Below are 22,829 nucleotides of genomic sequence, written 5' to 3'. Positions count from 1 at the left end.
AGAAGTTTTTTTTTTTTTAATTTCCACACCCCTGTATGTAGATGTCCTTGGGAATTTGATTATAACTTCTTGGTAACTTTTGAACTACTCTAAAACAGCAGACATTGTGGATTTTATGTATACATATACATAATAATATCAATCATTTCCACAGTATTCTATTCTGTGCTCAGCAAATGTAAATGCTTGTAATCCCTAAACCATTAAACCGGAGAAGCTTTTTGGATTAAGTTACTAGTTAAATAGCAAAATAATGAAATAATACCATTTAGGATCCAGACATTTTTTTTTTGAATAATATCATTGTTAAGTGTTCTAAAGTATCACATGGATGATGAAGGTATCAATGTAATACCAACACAAGTAAAGACCTTCACAAGATGCTAAGAAACAATGCATCTCTTCAGGTAGACAGTTCAGGGAGCAAGGATTTTGATATTGCTTTCACCCTTTGGCAACCTAAACCTTGCTGGAAGTATAGTAACATTACTTTTTGAACTTGGTTTTCAGTGCAAATAATATGGCAGCTATTAAAGACAATCTTCATGAACTACAGAGGCATTTTAAGATGCCTCAAAGTAGGTGTATTCTGCTAATAATGATGTTATATTATGAATTTTCAGCTATATTGTGTCCTCACATCTAAAAATCTCAGGTGAATTATAACAGGCTTGGAAAACATGTTGCCGTCAATTCAAATTAACAAACGCTTATTTTACCACATCCAAAAGTTGCTCTATTGGATTGAAATCTGGTGACTGTGGAGACCATTGGAGTACAGTTAAAGGGGTTATCCACCATAAGGTGATTTTAGTATGTACCTGGCAGACAGTAATGGACATGCTTAGGAAGGATCTGCGCTTGTCTTGGGGCTAAATGGCTTTGTTGTGAAATTACCATAATACTGTTACTAGCTTTTTGCGAACTGGCATTTCCTGTTTGACTTTTTTTACTACAAATCCCATAATTCCATTTTCCTCCCTCCCACACATTAGCCACCCCAGCCATTGAAACATAAATGAGCTGAATCCATTCAAAAGACCTGTGGTTTTCAATCAGGGTGCCTACAGCTGTTGGATTAGTTGCAGATTGATCTCTCTCCCACCAAGCGACTAGTGAGTCAGGTATCGGCCGCATTGCAACCTGGGAAAATTTTGAGATGTCATTTTGTATGCTGGCAAAAATAAATATTGGGGTGAAAATGACATAAGAATTGTGAGAAAACCGTCACACACAGGTAAAGACACTATATTGTGAACTACACCAACTTTACAGCCCCTGTAGCATAGTCAAATAAAAAAAAAAAAATCCTGGAATACCCATTTAACTCATAGTCATGTGCACCATGTTACAAAGCTCACCTCTTCTCAAACTTTAATGGGTAGGAATATTAGCAGAACCTACAAAGCCATATACAGGCTTTAATATAATTCATATGTTCATAAACCCTATTAAAGGAGTAGTCCGGCGCGCACTTTTTTCCTTTTATCCTGTCCGGGCTTCAAAATAAAAGAAAACACACTTTCTCTTACCTGCCAACGAGCCCCTGGAGCTCCAGTACACGTGTTCGGTCCCCAGGCTGTATTCTTCTTACTTCCTGTTAGCCTGACACGTCACACAGAGCTTCAGCCTATCACCGGCTGCAGCGATGTCCCGCCTCGCCTTCTTTTATTTTGCAGCCCGGACGGGATAAAAGGAAAAAAGTGCGCGCCGGAGTATTCCTTTAAGCCATATTCACACAACAGAAAACACGGGTGGACATTCTGCAAATAGTGGGCACTGGAAGAATATGTCTGTGCTGGGATCACTCGGAAATGCTCCATCTCCATAGATGGCAATTCATTTCTGATCGGATTCCTTAAAAAGAATTGAAATGTCAGTTCTTTTGGTATATTCCAGAATCGGGATCCCCAAGGCATATTTTTCTGCTAGGTTCCACTTATAAATTCCATCGTATGAAAATGGCCTTAGGGTATTGTGGTGTCCCAGTACTGTACGTGTACTGTGCCTTGTGTAATAAGTCCCCAAAGTCAGAGTTCCTCCGTACTGATAGGATGCTCTTAGTGGGATAACCCTAGTCGCCTCTTCCTTCTTTAATTTTATGTATATATTTTATATATTGTATAGTGTAAATGTTGCTTCTAGGACCTTAGGTCACATGATTAATAATTATATTGTTCTGCTAAGGTTAAGGACCTTCCAGGTCATGTGCTCATGTCACATGTTGTACCACAATGCTTTGTATTAGGACTGACAGGTCTGGGGGCACCAATAAGCTTGAAGCCTGCCCCTTTAGGTATAAGGGCACTGTTATCCAATCTTCGCTCTCTTGGTTCCTGGTTGTAAAGCAAGCAACATCTCTCTTGTGTTCCGGACTAGCAAAGAGAGAAGCTCCGTGTATACCTTCAAGACAAATTTAGGCCTGAAGCCTGCTAACTTCAGCCAAATACAAAATCGTGAGTTCAATCTAACTCAATCCTAATCCTTTGTGACTGCTGGACTTAAACAATACCCCTAAATCCAGTGGAACAGCGTAAAGCAAATCCTTCAAGCTTATTCCCTACAAGGTCCCAACCAAACCTGTGAGGAGCCTAAAGTCCGGTCCTCTGCAAAGACTGTTACTACATGTAACCTGCATAAAATCAGAATTTATCTTCAGTTTACTAAAACTCCGGTTGTGGACGGTAGGATATATATACAGAGAGGAACCTGCACCCTGGCGTCACGACAGTTAAGGGTTAATCCAACACCCTTTCATCACTGCACAGCTTCACCCTACCTACCCAAGCTACCACAGTATGTTGACACGTGCATACTAGGGATCGACCGATTATCGGTTTGGCCAATATTATCGGCCGATAATCACGATTTTGGGCATTATCGGTATCGGCAATTACCTTGCCGATAATCCGATAATGCCCCGCCCCGCCACCGCCCCCCCCCCCCCCCCACCGCGTCTCACCCCCCACCACACCGCCCTGGCCCCATTGCCTCCCCCATCCCCGGTTTTATAATTACCTGTTCCCGGGACCCGGGGTCCACGCTACTTCTGGCTCCTGCTGCGTCCTGCGTTACGCTGTGCGTAATGACGAGTGACTTGACGTAATTATAAAACTGGGGATGGGGGAGGCAATGGGGACGGGGCGGTGCGGTGGGGGGTGCGACGGACAGGCAGGGGGAGATAAGCGGGTGGCGGCAGCGGTCTATGGCACCGCAAAAGCCGCTGCAGTTCATTGATTTAAAGTGCCCGCTTTAAATCAATGATCTGCAGTGGTGTCGCGGGGGGATAAATAGCCGATAACTTATACCGGAATATCGGTATAAGTTATCGGCTATCGGCCCTAACCTGCATCGATTATCGGTATCGGCTCTAAAAAAAACTATAGCAGTCGATCCCTAGTGCATATGAACTTGTTCAGCAGCTAAAATCTGCAGCAAAATATGCACTTGTGAACGTCACCTAAGATACTTGACAAAAAGCTGTTAGTTTAGTGAAGCAACTAGGTGGGAAAATACAAAACTAAATTTACCTTGATTCTAGATATTTATTTATGCTCAGTGTTAGTCCAAGTAGAAGCTATGTTGGGAGCTCTCTATTCCTCTTAAATTGCATATGCTCTTTATTCTCTTTATTAACAATTTGTGAATACTTTTCTTTGATTATTCTATTATCTACAAGTGCTTACAAATAAAAGCCATGTGGATTAATAACATTAATTTATTCTTTTCTGTTATGCTTTAGCTTTCAACTAACCGTTCGAATAGACAAAATAGATTGCGTGTGTGCCAACATGAGTATACTGGAGGGATCTGAAAATGGCTCAGTTATTTCCTCTATTACAAAAATGAATGGAACATGGAACAATGCAGAAAGTGAATGTGCACCTAGGTATTTACCTTTTATGAATACATGTATATGTCGATATGTGTCTCATTACTTATTTATAGTTGTGTTTATTTAACTACTGCATAGTATATACACATTGGCCCGGATTTACTATTGTAAACCCGGCATGTTTTGTCGGGTTGTGCACCAAATACTGCGCCAGAATTAAAAAAAAAACCTTACAAACTCCTTTTTACTCTGAAAACCTGAAATAGGGGTGTGGTTGTTGGGAAAAGGGGTGTGGCCACCGAAAATTTTCACAAAAACTCTACTCATATTTACTAAGATTTCCACAGAAAATGTGGTGGATTTCAGCTGAGGAAAACCCCACAGATCAGAGCATGTGTAAAAGAAAAAGAAAAATGTAGGGAAACCTTAGTAAAAAAAGGAAAAAAATTGTAGGGAATTAAAACCCACAAAGAAACCTACACTCCACTCTTAGTAAATCAGGGCTATTGCTTGTTTTTGTATATTCAGGTGCACAGAACCTACATGTACGCCATATGGGGATGGAAAAGGAATGCTTGCTATTTTCACCACTGCTGGTCCTTATATAAGTAATGTGAACATGAGTCTTTACAATGACCAAGTGCAAAAAGGTAAGTCTATTATGTAAAAAAAATTCTGAATATTTAGCAGCTTAAATTGGACTACAGGTATATTTTAACCAGCAATTTATGTTTATAATGAGTAAAGCTCTACCCTCCAACTTTGGCAAAACTTTGTGCAAAAAATATACAGACTTGTAATCTTTATTACAAACCTAAATTACAAACAAACCCAAAAATGGCAAAATCAAAATATGGTGTATTTAGACATATAAGTAAAATAGTACACGGCAAAAAAAATAAAAAAATTTAAACTATTCAACACGATGTGTATGAATGCAGCGTAATATAAGCAATTAGAAGGAAGATGATAGTTCCTCTTTAAAGAGGTACTCCAGTGGAATTTTTTTTTTCAAATCAACTGGCACCAGAAAGTTAAACAGATTTGTAAATTACTTCCATTCCATTACTTCCATTCCTTTCAGTGCTTATCAGCTGCTGTATAATACAGAGGAAGTTGAGTTCTTTTCAGCCTGACCACAGTGCTCTCTGCTGACACCTCTGTCTGTGTCAGGAACTGTCCAGAGTAGGAGCAAATCCCCATAGCAAACCTCTCCTGCTTCGGACAGTTCTGACATGGACAGAGGTGTCAGCAGAGAGCACTGTGGTCAGACAGAAACAAACAACTTTAACTTCCTCTGTAGTATACAGCAGCTGATAAGTACTGGAAAGATTACGATATATATATATTTTTTTTAATAGAAGTAATTTACAAATCTGTATAACTTTGACACCAGTTGACTTGAAAAAAAAAAAATAGTTTTCCACCGGAGGACCTCTTCTAAGGGGTACTCCGGTGAAACTATTTTTTTTTTTAAATCAACTGGTGCCAGAAAGTTAAACTGATTAGTAAATTACTTCTATTTTAAAATCTTATCCTTCCAGTACTTAGCTGCTGTATGCTCCACATGAAGATTTTTCTTTTTGAATTTCCTATGTCTGACCACAGTGCTCTCTGCTGACACCTCCATCCATGTCAGGAACTGTCTAGAGCAGGATAAGTTTTCTCTGGGATTTGCTCCTGCTTTGGCCAGTTCCACGGACATGGACAGAGGACATGGACAGAGGTGTCAGCAGAGAGCACTGTGGTCAGAGAAAATACATTTTAAAAGAAAATAATTTCCTATGGAGCATACAGCATCTGATAAGTACTGGAAGGGTTAAGATTTTTAAATAGAAGTAATTTACAAGTCTGTTTAATGTTCTGGCACAAATAGATTAAAAAAAAAAAATTCTCACCAAGAACCTCTTTAACACGATAACGACCAAGGACAAGTATAGACGTCCTGTTTGGTGGCCGTTCCGGCACCAGGACGTCTATACTCGTCCTTGGTTCTCGTGGGTGTTGGGCAGTGTACCCCCGAGATCGCGACGGGGACTCGGCTGTAACACAGCTGGGACCCTGCAACACTGCCGGGAACGAAGTAAACTTCGGTCCCGGCAGTTTAACCCTTACAGCCACGGTCGGAAGTGATGGCGGGCTGTAAGTGTTATGACAGAGGGAGGGAGCTCCCTCTGTCACCCCTGCAGCACCCCGCTGCACGATCCTGGGTGCTGTGTGTAATCCCCGGCGGGCGGGGACCTGCGTTACTGCCGGGACAGAAGAGAACTTCGGTCCCGGCAGTTTAACCCTTACAGCCGCGGTCAGAAGCGACTGCGAGCTGTAAGGAGTTTTGACAGAGGGAGGGGGCTCCCTCTGTCTCTCTCCTGTAGCCCCCCGCAACTATCGCAGGTTGCTGCTTCTTACCTGGGCAGCCGGGGGTCTTTACTAGGACCCCCAGGTCTGCCCCGGTTATTGCCTGTGAGAGGCAGGCCAGAGGCACGTCCTCATATGCTGCCTGCTAGTGTAAAACTAGCATGCAGCATATCTCTGCAATGCTTTGGAATACTAAGTATTCCAAAGCATTAAAAAAAAGTGAAAAAAAATATGAACTAAATAAAAGTGTAACAACAATAAGTATAAAAAAAAGTGAAAAAAATTAAATTAAAATAAATGTATTAAATAAATATAATGAAAAATAAAAATGTATGTGTAGGATCACACGGCGCACATCTGTAGCATATTAAATGCTGCGGATGCCTGCCAACAGCCACAATAATGAGCTCCCTGCCGTGGCTGGGTAGCTTTGTGTGTCCACTAATAGCGTCGGATTTCCCGCCGAAAGTCATGAGCGGACACACTGAGCTACCCAGCCACAGCAGTGATCTCACCCTTGTGACTGCTGGGGGGCATCTGCGGTGTGAAATATGCTGCGGATGCGCTCTATGTGACCCTACACTGTGTCCCATTCATACTGGGTTTCCGCAGTGTTAGAGGTATCCGTCAGCATCATGTTAAAAAGAGTGATGCTGACGTATACTGGTACAGTATACATTGGCATCCTTTTTTTGACATGACAACGGACACCTATACTGCAAAAACGCAGTATGAATGGGGACTATTCATATAAGGATGCCCTGAAAGCCAAAGGGGGCTCCTCTCCTTTGGGGTCCTACCACGCGGCCAAGGAACCAAATATGGCTTAAGCGAGGGGTATTTCCAAACACGGCCGAGCAGCTTAATAAAATATAGGGTACATTTCTTGCAATATCAGAAGTGATGTACAAAAAATTGCAAATTTCGAATTTTTAACACTGACTTTGTAATAATTCCTGCCAAAAAACTATGGTGTTAAAAATACTCACTGTACCCCCTAGCGAATACGTTGAGGGGTCTAGTTTTTAAAATGGGGTCATTTTTAATTGTTAGGCTTCTAATTAATTGATCTGCAATGGCTTCTTCCCCGCCGGGGGGCTGAAATAGCCGATAACTTATATCGGAATATCGGTATAAATTATCGGCTATCGGCCCGAAAGGTGACAGATTATCGGTATAGGCCCTAAAAAATATATAGGTCGATCCCTAGTCTGTATGTACTTATTTAAAAGCGAATAATGAGAACTATTACCTAGCATATTTGTAACAACCCATGGGTTTGGACGCACTCTGCCACAAGTGGCAGCTGGCAAGGCAGGCAGAATGGGGCAGACACTTTGGAAGACATCAGACACAGCAGAGCTGAACTGGTGCAATAGCAGAAGCTGTGAGAACAGCTAGCCAAGATTGCTCCAGGTGCAACTAGGTGGAACAAGCTTGCTGGTAGACAAGGTGTAGTTGACAGTCTGATATCAAGCAAAGTAGAGACAAGACAGGATCCAAGGGATGAGGCAGGGGCAAATTTCAGAAGTCAGGCACTGGACAGGCCCACTTGATCACCAGAGACCTCAGCTGTGCAGGAAACCACACTATTGCTAAGCCATCAGGGAACAGATGGAGCTGCTTTATATAGGGAGCACCAAGCAGGCATTGGAGGGGGAACTATTTGGGAGTGCACGCTGGCCCTATAAGTTCCAGGCAGTGCTTGCGCGTGGCCCTTAGTGGACATAATGCAAACTGCAGAAATGGCTGAGGCAGCAGGAGAGAATTCAGAGGATGTCACCTGACACTGGTAAGAACACATAGTATGCTGGTGGTTTGCAACGAGCGCTGTTACAATGTTATACATGTTACACACTCACCTATTTACACACACACGCAACCATGTCACACAGTTACATAGTTTGTATGGTTGAAAAAAAGACAATAAAGTTCAACCTAAAACCTTATGGTGTTGATTCAGAGGAAGGCAAAAATCAAACAAACATGAGGCTGATGCCAACTGTCACATGACAGAAAAAAATCCTTCCCATCTCCAATATGGCACTCAGAATCTGCCTGAGTACTCAGTGCCCAGTACTGTACACAGTATTCTATGTGTGGTCTGACTAGTGATTTGTACAGCGGTAGAATTATTTCCTTATCGTGTGCATCTATGCCCCTATTGATGCACCCCATGATTTTATTTGCCTTGGCAGAAGCAGCCTGACACTGGCCACTACAGGTAAATTTACTGTTAACTTAAAGGGGTTAACCACCATAAGGTGATTTTAGTACGTACCTGGCAGAAAGTAATGGACATGCTTAGGAAGGATCTACGCTTGTCTTGGGGCTTAATGGCTATGTCATGATATTACCATAACACTGTGGCTAGCTTTTTTTGAACTTGTATTTCCTGTTTGACTTTAATTTTTTTGTCTACAAATCCCACAATTCCATTTTCCTCCCTCCCACACATCAGCCACCCCACCCATTGAAACAAAAGACCTCTGGTTTTCAATCAGGGTGCCTACAGCTGTTGCATTAGTTGCAATTGATCTCTCTCCCACCAAGCGATCCCTATACCCATTGAAGCAGACAGGCTCCCTTTCATCAGCTGACTAGCGAGTCAGGTCTTGGCCGCATTGCAAGCTGGGTAAAATCTGAGACAACAGTAATTTTGTATGCTGTTAAAAATAAATATTGGGGTGAAAATTACAGAAGAATTGTGAGAAAACTGTCACACACAGGTAAAGACACTATATTATGAACTACACTAACTTTACAGCCCCTGTAGTATAGTCATATAAAAAAATTCCTGGAATACCCCTTTATACTCCCAAGTCCTTTTCCATGTCAGTCGTTCCCAGTGTTTTACTATTTAATACATAATCCCAGCCTGGATTTTTCCTATGTGCATAACCTTACATTTATCAATGTTGAACCTCATCTGCCACTTCCCAGCCCAAACCTACAACCTATCCAGATCCATTTGTAACAGTGCACTGTCCTCTATTGTGTAAACCACTTTACAGAGCTTGGTATCATCTGCGAAGATTGGTACTTTACTATGCAATTTCTCTATAAAGGTCATAAATAAATATATTAAAAAGAATAGGATCCAAACTGACCCCTGTGGTACCCCACTAGTAACAGTCACCCAATCAGAGTATGTACCATTAATAACCACCCTCTGTTTCCTATCACTGAGCCAGTTACTCACCCACTTACACACATTCTCCCCCAGCCCAATCCTTCTCATTGTATGCACCAATCTTTTATGTGGCACCGTATCAAATGCTTTGGAGAAATCAAGGTATACAACATTCAGCGATTTCCCCCTGGTCCAGTCTTGCCTCACCTCTGATCAGTTAGTTTGACAGGACCGATTCTTCATAAACCCATGCTGATATGGAGTCAAATATTTATTTACATACAGATACTACAAAAACGCATCTCTAAGGAAACCCTCAAACAGTTTACATTCAAGGAAAGTTAAGCAAACAGGCCTATAATTCCTTGGGTCACATTTCCCCCCTTTTTAAAAAAATGGCACCACATTTGCTATGTGCAAGTCCTGGGGAACAGACCCTGTCCCTATAGAGTCCTTGAATTAGATTTAGGGGTCTGGACCTGCGGGACCTCCCTCCGCTCCACCCCCAGGTACATTAATATGTCTCAGCTCTCTATCTACACTGTCTTCCCCTTCTATATTGTAGTTTCCTCCCCCCCCAGTCCCTTCTCGCTAGTTTCCCTCATCCACCCTTCTTGCCATCTTCTTCCCAAGCTCAGCTTCACCCTCCCCATTGAGGTGCAGCCCATTCCTATGGTACAGCCTGTATACAAAGGAGAAGTCAGGCCAGTACGCTATGAACCCAAACCCCTCTTTCCTACACTAGCTTATGAGCCACTTGTTTAACTTCCTAATCTCCCTCTGCCTCTCTGGTGTGGCACATGGTACTGGTAATATTTCAGAGAATATTACATTGGAGGTCCTTGCCTTAAGCTTGCTGCCTAAGTCCCTGAAATCATTTTTAACCCCTTAACCACTTAGGGACCAAGGACGTACAGGTACGCCTTCGCTCCCTGGTACTTAAGGACCCAGGGCGTACCTGTATGCCGTGGGAATTTCCGTCCACTCCGGGCGTGGACCGGATCGGGATGACTGCTGATATCTATCATCAGGCATCCCGTGCAAATACCCACGGGAATCCCGAGACGCCCCCCCCCCCCCCCCATATCAGCAATCGCCGCAAATCGCAGGTGAATTCACACCGGCGATTCCGGGTCATAATGGTCTCCGGTGACCCGCTGACCCAGAAAATAAGGGGGATCATGGTTGGCCAAGACACCCACGATTCCCCTGAAGGGACAGGAGTGAGGTGGCAGGGGTGCCACCCCTCCTATCCCTGCTATTGGTCATTCAGAAGCGACTACCAATAGCAGATCGGGGGTGGGGGGGTTAACGTTCGGTTCCCCCGCTCTGCCCCCCCCACTGTATTACGGACAGAACGGGGGAACCGACTGTGAACGGCGCTGAAGGTCCACTTACCATCGGCAGTAGCGAAGATTAGCGGCGATGATTGGCGGGCGGTGATGACGTGCAGCTGGCTCCCTGGTGCGGTGTGTTGCAGACTACGGAAGCTGGTGAGTTGCCTAGCAACATCTGGAGGGCTACAGTTTGGAGACCACTATACAGTGGTCTCTAAACTGTAACCCTTCAGATGTTGCAAAACTAACTCTCAGCATGCCCAGACAGCTGTTTGCTGTTTGAGCATGCTGGGATTTGTAGTTTTGCAACAGCTAGAGGGCTACAGATTGAAGATCACTGTGCAGTAGTCTCTAAACTGTGGCCCTCTAGATCTTGCAAAACTACAACTCCTAGCATGCTCATACAGCAGTTTGATGTCTGTGCATGCTGGAATTTGTAGTTTTGCAACATCTGGAGGGCCACAGTTTGGAGATCACTGTGCGGTGGTTTCTAAACAGTGGCCCTCTAAATCTTGCAAAACTACAACTCCCAGCATGCACGAACAGCAAATGGCTTTCTCACCATGCTGGGAGTTGTAGTTGCGTACCTCCACCTGTTGCATAATTACATCTCCCCGCATGCCCTTCGGTGATCAGTACATGCTGGGAGTTGTAGTTTTGAAACAGCTGGAGGCACACTGCTTCGAAAATACTGAAGTTTTCCCAACCAGTGTGCCTCCAGCTGTTGCAAAAGTACAACCCCCAGCATGCACAGTCTGTCAGTGCATGTTGGGAGTTGTTGTTTTGCAACAGCTCGAGGTCTGACCTCCATGTGAATGTGTACAGGGTACATTCAAACAGGCGGGTTTACAGCGAGTTTCCTGTTTCAAGTTTGAGCTTCGGGTAATTTTTGCAACGCAAACTCCTAGCGGCAAACTCACCCTAAACCCATTGTGTGAATGTACCCTAAAAACACTACACTAACACATAATAAAGGGTAAAACAATACATATACACCCCCTTACACTGCCCCCCCCCCCCCAATAAAAATTTAAACGTATTGTATGGCAGTGTTTCCAAAATGGAGCCTCCAGCTGCTGCAAAACAACAACTCCCAGCATTTCCAGACAGCCACTGACTGTCCAGGCATGCTGGGATTTTAGCGACAGCTGGAGGCACCCTGTTTGGGAATCACTGGGATACCCCTATGTCCACCCCTATGCAATCCCTAATTTAGTCCTCAAATGCGCATGGTGCTCTCTCACTTTCGAGCCCTGTCGTATTTCAAGGAAACAGTTTAGGGCCACATATGGGGTATTTCTGTACTTGGGAGAAATTGCGTTACAAAGCTTGGTGGGATTTTTCTCCTTTTACCCCTTATGAAGAGGAAAAGTATGGGGCTACACCAGCCTGTTAGTAAATTTTTTTACACTAACATGCTGGTGTTGCCCCATACTTTTTTATTTTCACAAGAGATAAAAAGAAAAAGACCCCCAAAATTTGTAACGCAATTTCTCCTGAGAACAGAAATACCCCATATGTAGGGGTAAAATGCTCTGTGGATGCACAACAAGGCTCAGGAGTGAGAGCGCACTATATACATTTGAGGACTAAATTGGTGATTTGCACAAAGGTGGCTGATTTTACAGTGGTTCTGACATAAACGCAAAAAAAGTAAATACCCACATGTGAACACATTTTGGAAACTACACCCCTCACAGAACATGACAAGGGGTATAGTGAGCCTTAACACCCCACAGATGTTTGACGAATTTTCTTTAAAGTTTTTACTAAAATGCTGGTGTTACCCAAAATTTCTCATTTTCACAAGGGAAAATAGGGGGGGAAAAAAGCTCCCCAAAATTTGTAACCCCATTTCCTTTGAGTAAGATCATACCCCATATGTGGTTGTACAGTGCTTTGTGGGTGAACTACAATGCTCATTAGTGAAGGAGCGCCATTGGGCTTTTGGGGAGAAAACTTGTCTGGAATTGAAGGCCACGTGTGTTTACAAAGCCCCCATAGTGCCAGAACAATGCCCCCCCCCCAAATGTCACCCCATTTTGGAAACTACACCCCTCACAGAATGTTATAAGGGGTACAGTGAGCATTTACACCCCACAGGTGTCTGACAGATTTTTGGAACAGATGTCTGTGAAAATGAAAAATGTAATTTTTCATTTGCTCAGCCCACTGTTCCAAAGACCTGTCAAACGCCAGTGGGGTGTAAATGCTCACTGCACCCCTTATTAAATTCTGTGTAAATGCACAAGGCCCCTGACTTCTCTTCCAACCAAATTCTCTCCCCAAAAGATCAATGGCGCTCCTTCCCTTCTGAGCATTGTAGTGTGCCAGCAGAGCACTTGATGTCCACACATGGGGTATTTCCATACTCGGAAGAAATGGGGTTACAAATTTTGGGGGGCATTCTCTCCTATTACCCCTTGTAAAAAAATTTAATGTGGGGAAAAACTAGCATTTTTGTGAAAACATTTTTTTTTGCATTTACACATCCAGCTTTAATGAAAAGTCATCAAACACTTGTGGGGTGTTAAGGCTCACTGTACCCCTTGTTACATTCTTTGAAGGGGGTAGTTTCCAAAATAATATGCCATGTGTTTTTTTTTCTGTTCAGGCACCATAGGGGCTTTCTAAATGTGACATGACCCCCAAAAACCATTTCAGCAAAATTTGCTTTCCAAAAGCCAAATGTGACTCCTTCTCTTTTGAGCATTGTAGTTCGCCTGCAGTGCACTTGATGTCCACACATGGGGTATTTCCATACTCAGAAGATTACAAATTTTGGGGGACATTTTCTTCTATTACCCCTTGTAAAAATTAAAAATTTGGGGGAAAACCTGCATTTTAGTGAAAAAAATAAATCATTTACACATTCAACTTTTATATAAATATTTTTTATTTCAACAACAATTATACATTCCATTTAAAATCACATTTCCATTTTTCTTCTCAATATTTCAAAAGAATTATCCTTTTTTCCCCTCCCCCCTGTACATTTCTCCAATCCAGTTCCAGTGCCCTGTCCAACCCTCACCACTGAATATTCCTTTTGCTTTATCTAATACTACCTCCCCTCCTCTTCCCCACCCCTCCCCCCTAAATAGATTTTCCTATCACTGAAACCAAACAAAAATAAAATAAAATAAAATAAAAAAATATGGCATTTGGCTCCTCCCTCCCTCGGGATCCAACTTTCCATCCAGACCCACCCACATTACTCGTTTCCTCCCTCTCACCTATTTCCTCACTCACACTCTCTTGGTCTCTACCATACATATCCTTTAATCCTCCTATTATAATTTTTCTTCTTTCCTTTCTTTTTTCTTTTTTTCTTTCTTTCTTTCCTCCACCCCTTTTATTTTTACTTTCTTTTTTATTTCTCTTTTTAAATATAGTATAAAATTTCCTCCTCTTGCCAGCGAGGAGTGCTGCACCTTCATGCCCCACTCCTCCCTGACTACTTGTGCTCCACTGCTGATGCATTTATTACGCACCCTTCAGGGTCAACAATTCCGGGGTGGACCTTTAAAATAATATTTTGCCTTTTTTTTTCCCAATTCGCAATTCTTGTTTGTCTATTTTTTTGACTGCCTCTTTTAACTGTGCATACCTAAATAGTGACATCATATTGCTAGGAATTTTATACTGTGTCCTCAGATCCTCAAATGTTCTGAGTTTCTCTTCAAAAAATTGTGCTACAAATTTCAGATTACGGTATATTTACTCCAAAATCGCCATTTCTGCTCCTCTAATTCTTTAAATCATGTGTTATTAAATAATCTCGTATATACAAATGAACCTTTCACCTTCATTACTTTTTTCATTTGTTCCCATCCAACTTTAATGAAAAGTCGTCAAACACCTGTGCGGTGTTAAGACTCACTGGAACTCTTGTTACATTCCCTGAGGGGTGCAGTTTCCAAAATAGTATGCCATGTGTTTTTAATTTTTTAATTTTTTTTTTTTTTTTTTGCTCTCTGGCACCATAGAGGCTTCCTAAATGTGACATGCCCCCAAAAACCATTTCAGAAAAACTAGTGCACCCACAGAGCACTTGACACACATATGAGATATTTCTTTACTTGAGAGAAATTGGGTTACCAATTTTAGGATGATTTCTCTCCTTTTACCCATTGTAAAAATTTAAAAACTGGGTCTACAAGAACATGCGTGTGTGAAAAGATTTTGAATTTTCTCCTTCACTTTGCTGCTATTCCTGAATGTCATTTTGAATACTTTGAGGGGTACAGTTTTTTATAATGGGGTAATTTATGGTGTATTTCTAATATGAAGGCCCCTCAAATCCACTTCAAAACTGAACTGGTCCCTTTAAAAATTCAGATTTTGAAAATTTTGAGAAAAATTGGAAAATTTCTGCTGAACTTTGAAGCCCTCTGATGTCTTCCAAAAGTAAAAACATGTCAACTTTATGATGAAAACATAAAGCAGACATATTGTATATGTGAATCAAGATATAATTTATTTGGGATGTCCATTTTCCTTATAATCAGAGAGTTTCAAAGTTAAAAAAATGCAACATTTTCTAATTTTTCATCACATTTTGGAATTTTTTTTTACCAAGAAATGATGAAAGTATCGACAAAATGTTACCACTAACATAAAGTAGAATATGTCACGAAAAAACACACTCGGAATCAGAATGAAAGGTAAGTTATTAATGCTTAAAGGGGTACTCCGGTGGAGTTAATTTTCCCCGCTCTGCCCACCGATCGAAGTCGGGGCAAAGCGGGGGGAACATGGGCGGCGAGGGGGAAGCATGGCCCGGCTTACCCGGACCGGCGGAGATGGCATCCTGGACCAGCGGCGGTGGCATCGACACAGAAGGAGTGGCCGGAAAGTGCGGCGTGGAGAAGGCTGTAGTGAAGATCGCGGTAAGTGATCTTCTCTGTGGCCTTCTAAAACCTGCAAAACTACAACTCCCAGCATGCCCACACAGCCAAATGCTGTCTGGGCATGCTGGGAGTTGTAGTTTTGCAACATCTGAAGTGGCACAGTTTGGAGACCACTATTTGGTGGTCTCCAAGCTATAGCCCTCCAGATGTTGCAAAAGTTCAATTCCCAGCATGGCCAAATAGTCAGGGATATTGGGCATGTAGTTCTGAAATATCTGGCCCTTCATATGTTGCAGAACTACAACTCTCAGCATGCCTGGACAGTGTGGGCATGCTTGGAGTTGTAGTTTTGCAACATCTGCAGGGCTACAGTTTGGAGACCACTACTTAGCGGTCTCCAAACGGTTCTTCCCCATTTGTTGCATAACTACAACTCGTAGCATGCCCAGACTGTCCAGGCATGCTGGTAGTTGTAGTTCTGCAACATCTGAAGGGCCAGATATTGCAGAACTACACGCCCAGCATCCCTGACTGCCTGGCCATGCTGGGAATTGTAGTTTTGCAACAGCTGTAGGCACACTGGTTGGGAAACACTGAGCTAGAGTCTGTTTCCTAACTCAGTGATTCCAACCCGTGTGCCTCAAGCTGTTGCAAAACTACAACTCCCAGAATGCACTGACAGACCGTACATGCTGGGAGTTGTAGTTTTGCAACAGCTGGAGGCACAGGGGTTGGAATCACTGAGCTAGAGTCTGTTTTCTAACTCAGTGGTTCCACACCAGTGTGCCCACAGCTGTTGTAAAACTACAACTCCCAGCATGTACGGTCTGTCAGTGGATACTTGGAGTTGTAGTTTTGCCACAGCTGAAGGTTTGGGGTGTCTCCCCCCCCCCCCCCATGTGAATATACAGAGTACATTCACACGGGCAGGTTTACAGTGGGTTTCCTTCTACAAGTTTGAGCTGCGGCAAATTTTCCGCCGCAGCTCAAACTTCCAGCGGAAAACTTACTGTGAACCCCCGCCTGGGTGAATGTACCCTAAAAACACTACACTACACTAACAAATAATAAAAAGTAAAACACTACATATATACCCCCTTACATTCCCCCCCCAATAAAAATGAAAAACGTCTCATACGGCAGTGTTTCCTAAATGGAGCCTCCAGCTGTTGCAAATCCACAACTCCCAGTATTGACTGACAGCCATAGACTGTCCTGGCAGGCTGGGAGTCTTGCAACAGCTGGAGACATCCTGTTTGGGAGACACTGCTGTAGGGTTTTACTGTAGCTAACTGGGTCCGCACCTATTGCAAATTCCTTATTTAGGCCTCAAATGCGCATGGCACTCTCTCACTTCAGAGCCCTGTCGTATTTCAAGGCAACAGTTTAGGGCCACAAATTGGGGATTTGCACAGGGGTGGCTGATCGTTACAGCGGTTCTGACATCAACGCAAAAAAAAAAATTTGACCCCATTTTGTAAATTACACCCCTCACGGAATGTAACAAGGGGTATAGTGAGCCTTAGCACTCCACAGGTCTTTGACAAATGTTTGTTAAAGTTGGAGATGAAAATAATTTATTTTTCCTGAAATGCTGGCGTTACCCCAAATTTTTCGTTTTCACAAGGGGTAATAGGAAAAAAGCCCCCCAAAATTTGTAACCCCATTTCTTCTGAGTATATAAATACTCCATATGTGGATGTAAAGTGCTCTGCGGGCGAACTACAATGCTCAGAAGAGAAGGAGCGCCATTGGGCTTTTTGATAGAGAATTACCGTAGGCTGGAATTGAAGGCAATGTGTGTTTATAAAGTGGACCCCCTCCACATGTGACATTTTGGAAACTACACCCCTCACGGAATTTAACAAGGGGTACAGTGATCATTTATGCCCCACAGATTTTTTGAACAGTCATCCGTAAAAATGAAAAATAATTTTTCATTTGCACAGCCCACTGTTCCAAAGATCTGTCAAATGCCAGTGGGGTGTAAATGCTAACTGCACCCCTTATTACATTCTGTGAGGGGTGTAGTTTCCAAAATAGTATGCCATGTGTTTTTTTTTTTTTTTTTTTTTTTTACTGTTCTGGCATCATTTCAGCAAAATTCGCTCTCGAAAAGCCCAATGTTGCTCCTTCCCTTCTGAGCCCTCTAGTGCACCCGCAGAGCACTTTACATCCACATATGAGGTATTTCCTTACTCGAGAGAAATGGGGTTACAAATTTTGTGGGGCATTTTCTCCTATTACTCCTTTTGAAAATGAAAAGTTTGGGGTAACACCAGAATTTTAGTGTTAAACATCAAATTTTCATTTTCACGTCCCACTTTAACGAAAGTTCGTCAATCACCTGTGGGGTGTTAAGGCTCACTGTACCCCTTGTTACGTTCCTTGAGGGGTGTTTTTTCCAAAATAGGCCATGTGGTTTTTTTTTGTGCTGTTCTGGCACCATAGGGGCTTCCTAAATGTGACCTGCCCCCCCAAAAACCATTTCAGCAAAATTTGCTTTCCTAAAGCCAAATGGGACTCCTCTTCTGAGCATTATAGTTCGCAAGCAGAGCATTTTACGCCCTAACATGGGGTATTTCCATACTCAGAAGAGATGGGGTTACAAATTTTAGTGGCCATTTTCTCCCATTACCATTACCTTTGGCTTGCAAAATAGTATGCCATGTGGGTACCATAGTGGCTTCCTAAATGTGACATGCCCCTAACAAACCATTTCAGAAAAATTCACTCTCCTAAATCCCATTGTTGCTCCTTCCCTTCTGAGCCCTCTACTGCACCTGCCGAACACTTGACATACACATATGAGGTATTTTCTTACTCGAGTGAAATTGGGTTACACATTTTGGGGGGCTTTTTCTCCCATTACCCCTTGAGAAAAATTCAAAAACTGGGTCTACAAGAACATGCGAGTGTGAAAAATGAAGATTTTGAATTTTCTCCTTCACTTTGCTGCCATTCCTGTGAAACACCTAAAGGGTTAACAAACTTTCTGATTGGCCTTTTGAATATATTGAGGGGTGAAGTTTTTATAATGGCGTCATTTATGGGGTATTTCTAATATGAAGGCCCTTCAAATCCACTTCAAAAGAGAACTGGTCCCTGAAAAATTCAGATTTTTAAAAATTGGAAAATTGCTGCTGAACTTTGAAGCCCTCTGATGTTTTCCAAAAGAAAAAACCTGTCAACTTTATGATGAAAATAGAAAGTAGACATATTGGGGGAGATTTATCAAAGTTGTCCATGTCCGGCATCAATATAGACCAAACTACAGAGGGTTAGTCTGGTCTATTGTGCACCTAATTTATCAAATGGCGCACAGCTCTTGATAAATTCTGTGCACAGACTGCATGATCTATGCTTTAGTCTATATTTAAACCTGCTCCAACATGGTCTGACATTTCGGCGTACTTTCAGCCTATGTGACTTGTCGCTGAAAAGTCGCTTTTGATAAATTCAGCACCAATGCATTTTTCAATGCATTTCTGTCTAAAATAGACTTGCATGCATCATGTTCTAAAAATCCTCTAGAGCAAAAGTCGCAGAAAAGTCGCACAGATTTAGACTGCGACTTTCTGTGCGACAAATTTAGACAAGAAAAACCAGTCTAAATCCTTTGATAAATCTCCCCCATTGTATTTGCGGATCAATATATCATTTATTTGGAATGTCTGTTTTCCTTACAAGCAGAGAGCTTGTTAGAAAAATGCAAAATTTACAATTTTTTCATCAAATTTGGGAATTTTTCACCAAGAAATGATGCAAGTATCGACAAAAATTTACCACTAACATGAAGTAGAATATGTCACGAAAAAACACTCTCGGAATCAGAATGAAAAGTAAAAGCATCCCAGAGTTATTAATGCTTAAAGTGACAGTGGTCAGAATTGCAAAAAAATTCTCCCGTCCTTAGGGTTATAATGGCCTCCGTCCCCAAGGAGTTAAGGTGAAAATGGTCTGGGTCCTTAAGGGGTTAAGGACCAAGCATTTTTCTGTTTTTGCACTTCCGTTTCTTTCCTCCTCACCTTTTAAAAATCATGACCCTTTCAATTTTGCACCTACAAATCCATATAAGGGCTTATTGTTTGTGCCACCAATTCTACTTTGTAATGACATCAGTCATTTTACCCAAAAATCTACGGCGAAACAGGGGAAAAAATCATTGTGCGACAAAATTTAAGAAAAAAACACCATTTTGCAAATTTTAAGGGGCTTCCATTTCTACGCAGTATATTTTTCTGTAAAAATTTAACTTTATCTTTATTCTGTCGGTCCATACGATTAAAATGATACCCTACTTATATAGTTTAGATTTTGTCGTACTTTTGGAAAAAATCATAAGCACATGCACGAAAATTAATAGATTTAAAATTGTCCTATTCTGACCCCATATTACTTTTTTATTTTTCCATGTAAAGGTTAGTATGAGGGCTCATTTTTTTTTGCGCTGTGATTTGAAGTTTTATTCGGTACCATTTTTGTTTTGTTTGGACTTTTTGATTGCTTTTTATTCCTTTTTTTTATGGTATAAAATGTGACCAAAAATAGGTTATTTTGGACTTTGGAATTGTTTTTTTAATTATGTTTTATATATTTTTTATACGGAATTTGGGAAAAGGGGGGTAATTTAAACTTTTAATAAGGAAGGGGTTAATATGTGTGTTTTTAAACTTGTTTTTAACTTTTTTTTTTTTTTTTTTTTTTTTTTTTTTTTACACTTTTAGGGTACGTTCCCACACGGCGTATTTTGCTGCGTATTTGCTGCGTATTTGGTGCTGTGTATTTTCCTACCCATTGACTTCAACAGAGAAAATAAAATACGCAGCAGCAAATACGCAGCAAATACGCCGTGTGGGAATGTACCCTTAGTCCTCTTTGGAGACTTTTAGGAGGAATCATTATATTCCTCATACAGAACAATGTGGTTCTAGAAAACCATATTGATCTGCTGAGTGCTTTGCGCTCAATTGATAGGCTTTATCATTCATAGCGCTGGAGACGGCACAGGACATGAGGTAAGCCCTTAGGCTACCTCAGCAGTGAATTGCCTACCTTGATATTACTGCGGGGGGGGGGGGGGGGGTCGATCCACACCACTGGACCACCAGGGATGGAATAAAGGAACCTTTAGATGCCGCATGTCGCCTATTAACCCCGGCCCCCAGCTACAAGAATCAGCTGGGGGCCGGCCGGTATGATGCGTGCTCGAGTCGGGAGCCCGCTTCATACCCCGTTAACGGCCCATGGACGAGTATACACTTGTCCATGGGCCGTTAAGGGGTTACGGACACTATACCTACCTCTTACTTTGCCATTGGTGCAAATGTGCACCATGACCGCTGGGTCTTCTCCAGCCCCTCCCAGTAATCTGCCAACCTGATCCGCGATGTGCCAAACTTGAGCGCCAGGAACATAACACACTATTCTTCAATCAGTCTTTGTGACAGATCGCCCTGTCTGTCCCCCTAATAATGGAGTTCCCCACTACCAGCACCTGTCTGACCTGCCTTGCACTCCTCCTTCCATCCTTACTGGAGCAGACACCCCCCTCGCAGTCAGAGGCATTGACTTGTTGCAGTACTGATAGCTCTGAAATGGGATCCCCCTCATCTGCCAACTGGCAAACTTGTTAGTGTGTGCCAGTTCAGGACTAGCCTCCCTTACACTTTTCCCCCTTCCCCATTTTCTAGCTGTAACCCAGCTAGCTGCCTGACAGTCCTGCACCTCCATCCCACTATCCTCCCTCAACTCTACCCCACAGAGTGCTTGCTCAGTGAGCAGCAGACTCCTCTCTTGTTGTCATTTGATCTCAGTATTACCAGTTGCTCCTCTAGATCCAGTATCTGGGCTTCCAAGTGAGCAACCGTCACACATCTTGCACAGCAATGTGAAACCCTCGAACCGCTGTTCAAGGATTGTATACATTAACAGTCCCTTAATCTTAAAGGGGTATTCCAGGCAAAACCTTTTTTTTATATATATCAACTGGCTCAGGAAAGTTAAACAGATTTGTAAATTAAATAAAAAAAAAAAAAAAGAGAATCTCAGCTCACCTGGGGCGTGCACGGCTACCTCCAGACATGTGCAGAAAGACGTAGAAAAAACGCCAGCACGGCTGAATGAAATCCTCTAAACTTTATTCATGAATCTTCATTAAAAACCTTCATGGTGGCAGAAAGACATGGACATATACAAAAGTAGAAAAAAAGTAGAAAAAATTGCACATAGAAAAACGGTCCCAGACAATGGCTGACGCGTTTCAGATTGCTACACCCTTACTCATAGCTTGCCAATACTCAAATTAGACTGCCTTATATACTACAAGGCTACCCTTCCCATAAGGAAGGGGAGGGACATCTTATGTCAGTGTGCAATCTAACACAAGTAAAAGAATGTATATGTATATTTAAAAAAAACACACACATAAAACACAATAGGACTATGTTACAGTTAAGGAAAACAAAACAACTGATTCACTTATATATTAGTAATGTAGTATCAAATCCCTCTTATTATTTAAGCCATGTGGTTGAGTACAATTCAACAGATAGATCCACATGATCTCTATTGCGGAGAATTCGTATAGGGTCACCCCCTCATTTACCTTTTTTGATTTTTTCAATGCCGCAAAAACGCAATGATGATGTGTCAGGATTATGTTTTAATAGGAAATGCTTTGAGACATTAGACATGCTAAGCGTAAAAGGATCTGCGGCATGTCTGATGTGCTCCTGCATTCTCTTTCTACCTTGCTACCTTCATAATCTATTTTGAAAACTGTACAGGTAACTCTGTATACTACAAGGGTACTATCGCAATTAATGAAATCACGAATAGTGTGGACTTTGCCATCTATTGTACCTTCTATTTTATTACCTTTAGTTGCATGGGGGCACACTACACACCTTGCGTTACCACACTTGTGGAAACCTTTAAGTGTTAGCCAGGTTGATTTCTCCTCTTCTTCACAAACCATATTCGGAACAAGTAGGTTTCATAGAGTAGGAGCGCGTCGTGCAGAAAAACGAACACCCAGTTTAATAATCTCCCCTACTACTGGATCCGCTGCCGATAAAGATAGATGTTTTTTTACAATATTTTTTATCTCATTGAACTCCAAACTGTATGTGGTAACAAACGTCACTTGATCATCAGTATTGGAACATTTTTTACCCGTTAGTCCGGGCTTTATTCAAAAGCCAAGGGGGATATCCGCGTGCTGTCAAACGGGTGCAAACCCTTTCTACTTCCCTCTCATACACTTGTGGTGAAGAACTGTTCCATTTCATACGGATCAGCTCCCCAACTGATAT

At 42.1% G+C, this 22,829-nt stretch overlaps 1 protein-coding gene across 5 annotated transcripts in view; it reads left to right on the top strand.

Annotated features, from left to right (window-relative positions):
• PKD1L1 (polycystin 1 like 1, transient receptor potential channel interacting) overlaps positions 1-22,829 on the top strand; it is a 329,432-nt gene that overhangs the window by 38,770 nt on the left and 267,833 nt on the right. For all 5 annotated transcript variants that reach the window (XM_056520283.1, XM_056520285.1, XM_056520284.1 and 2 more), the window contains exons 3-4: positions 3,743-3,889; positions 4,364-4,485. In XM_056520283.1, the coding sequence (XP_056376258.1) occupies positions 3,743-3,889; positions 4,364-4,485 (269 nt within the window). The remainder of the gene's footprint in view (positions 1-3,742; positions 3,890-4,363; positions 4,486-22,829) is intronic.

This window comes from Hyla sarda, chromosome 5 (genome assembly GCF_029499605.1).
Source record: "Hyla sarda isolate aHylSar1 chromosome 5, aHylSar1.hap1, whole genome shotgun sequence".
Lineage (NCBI taxonomy): Eukaryota > Metazoa > Chordata > Amphibia > Anura > Hylidae > Hyla > Hyla sarda.
Note: the sequence above shows the minus strand (reverse complement) of the source record. Positions and strands in the feature narration are given on the sequence as shown.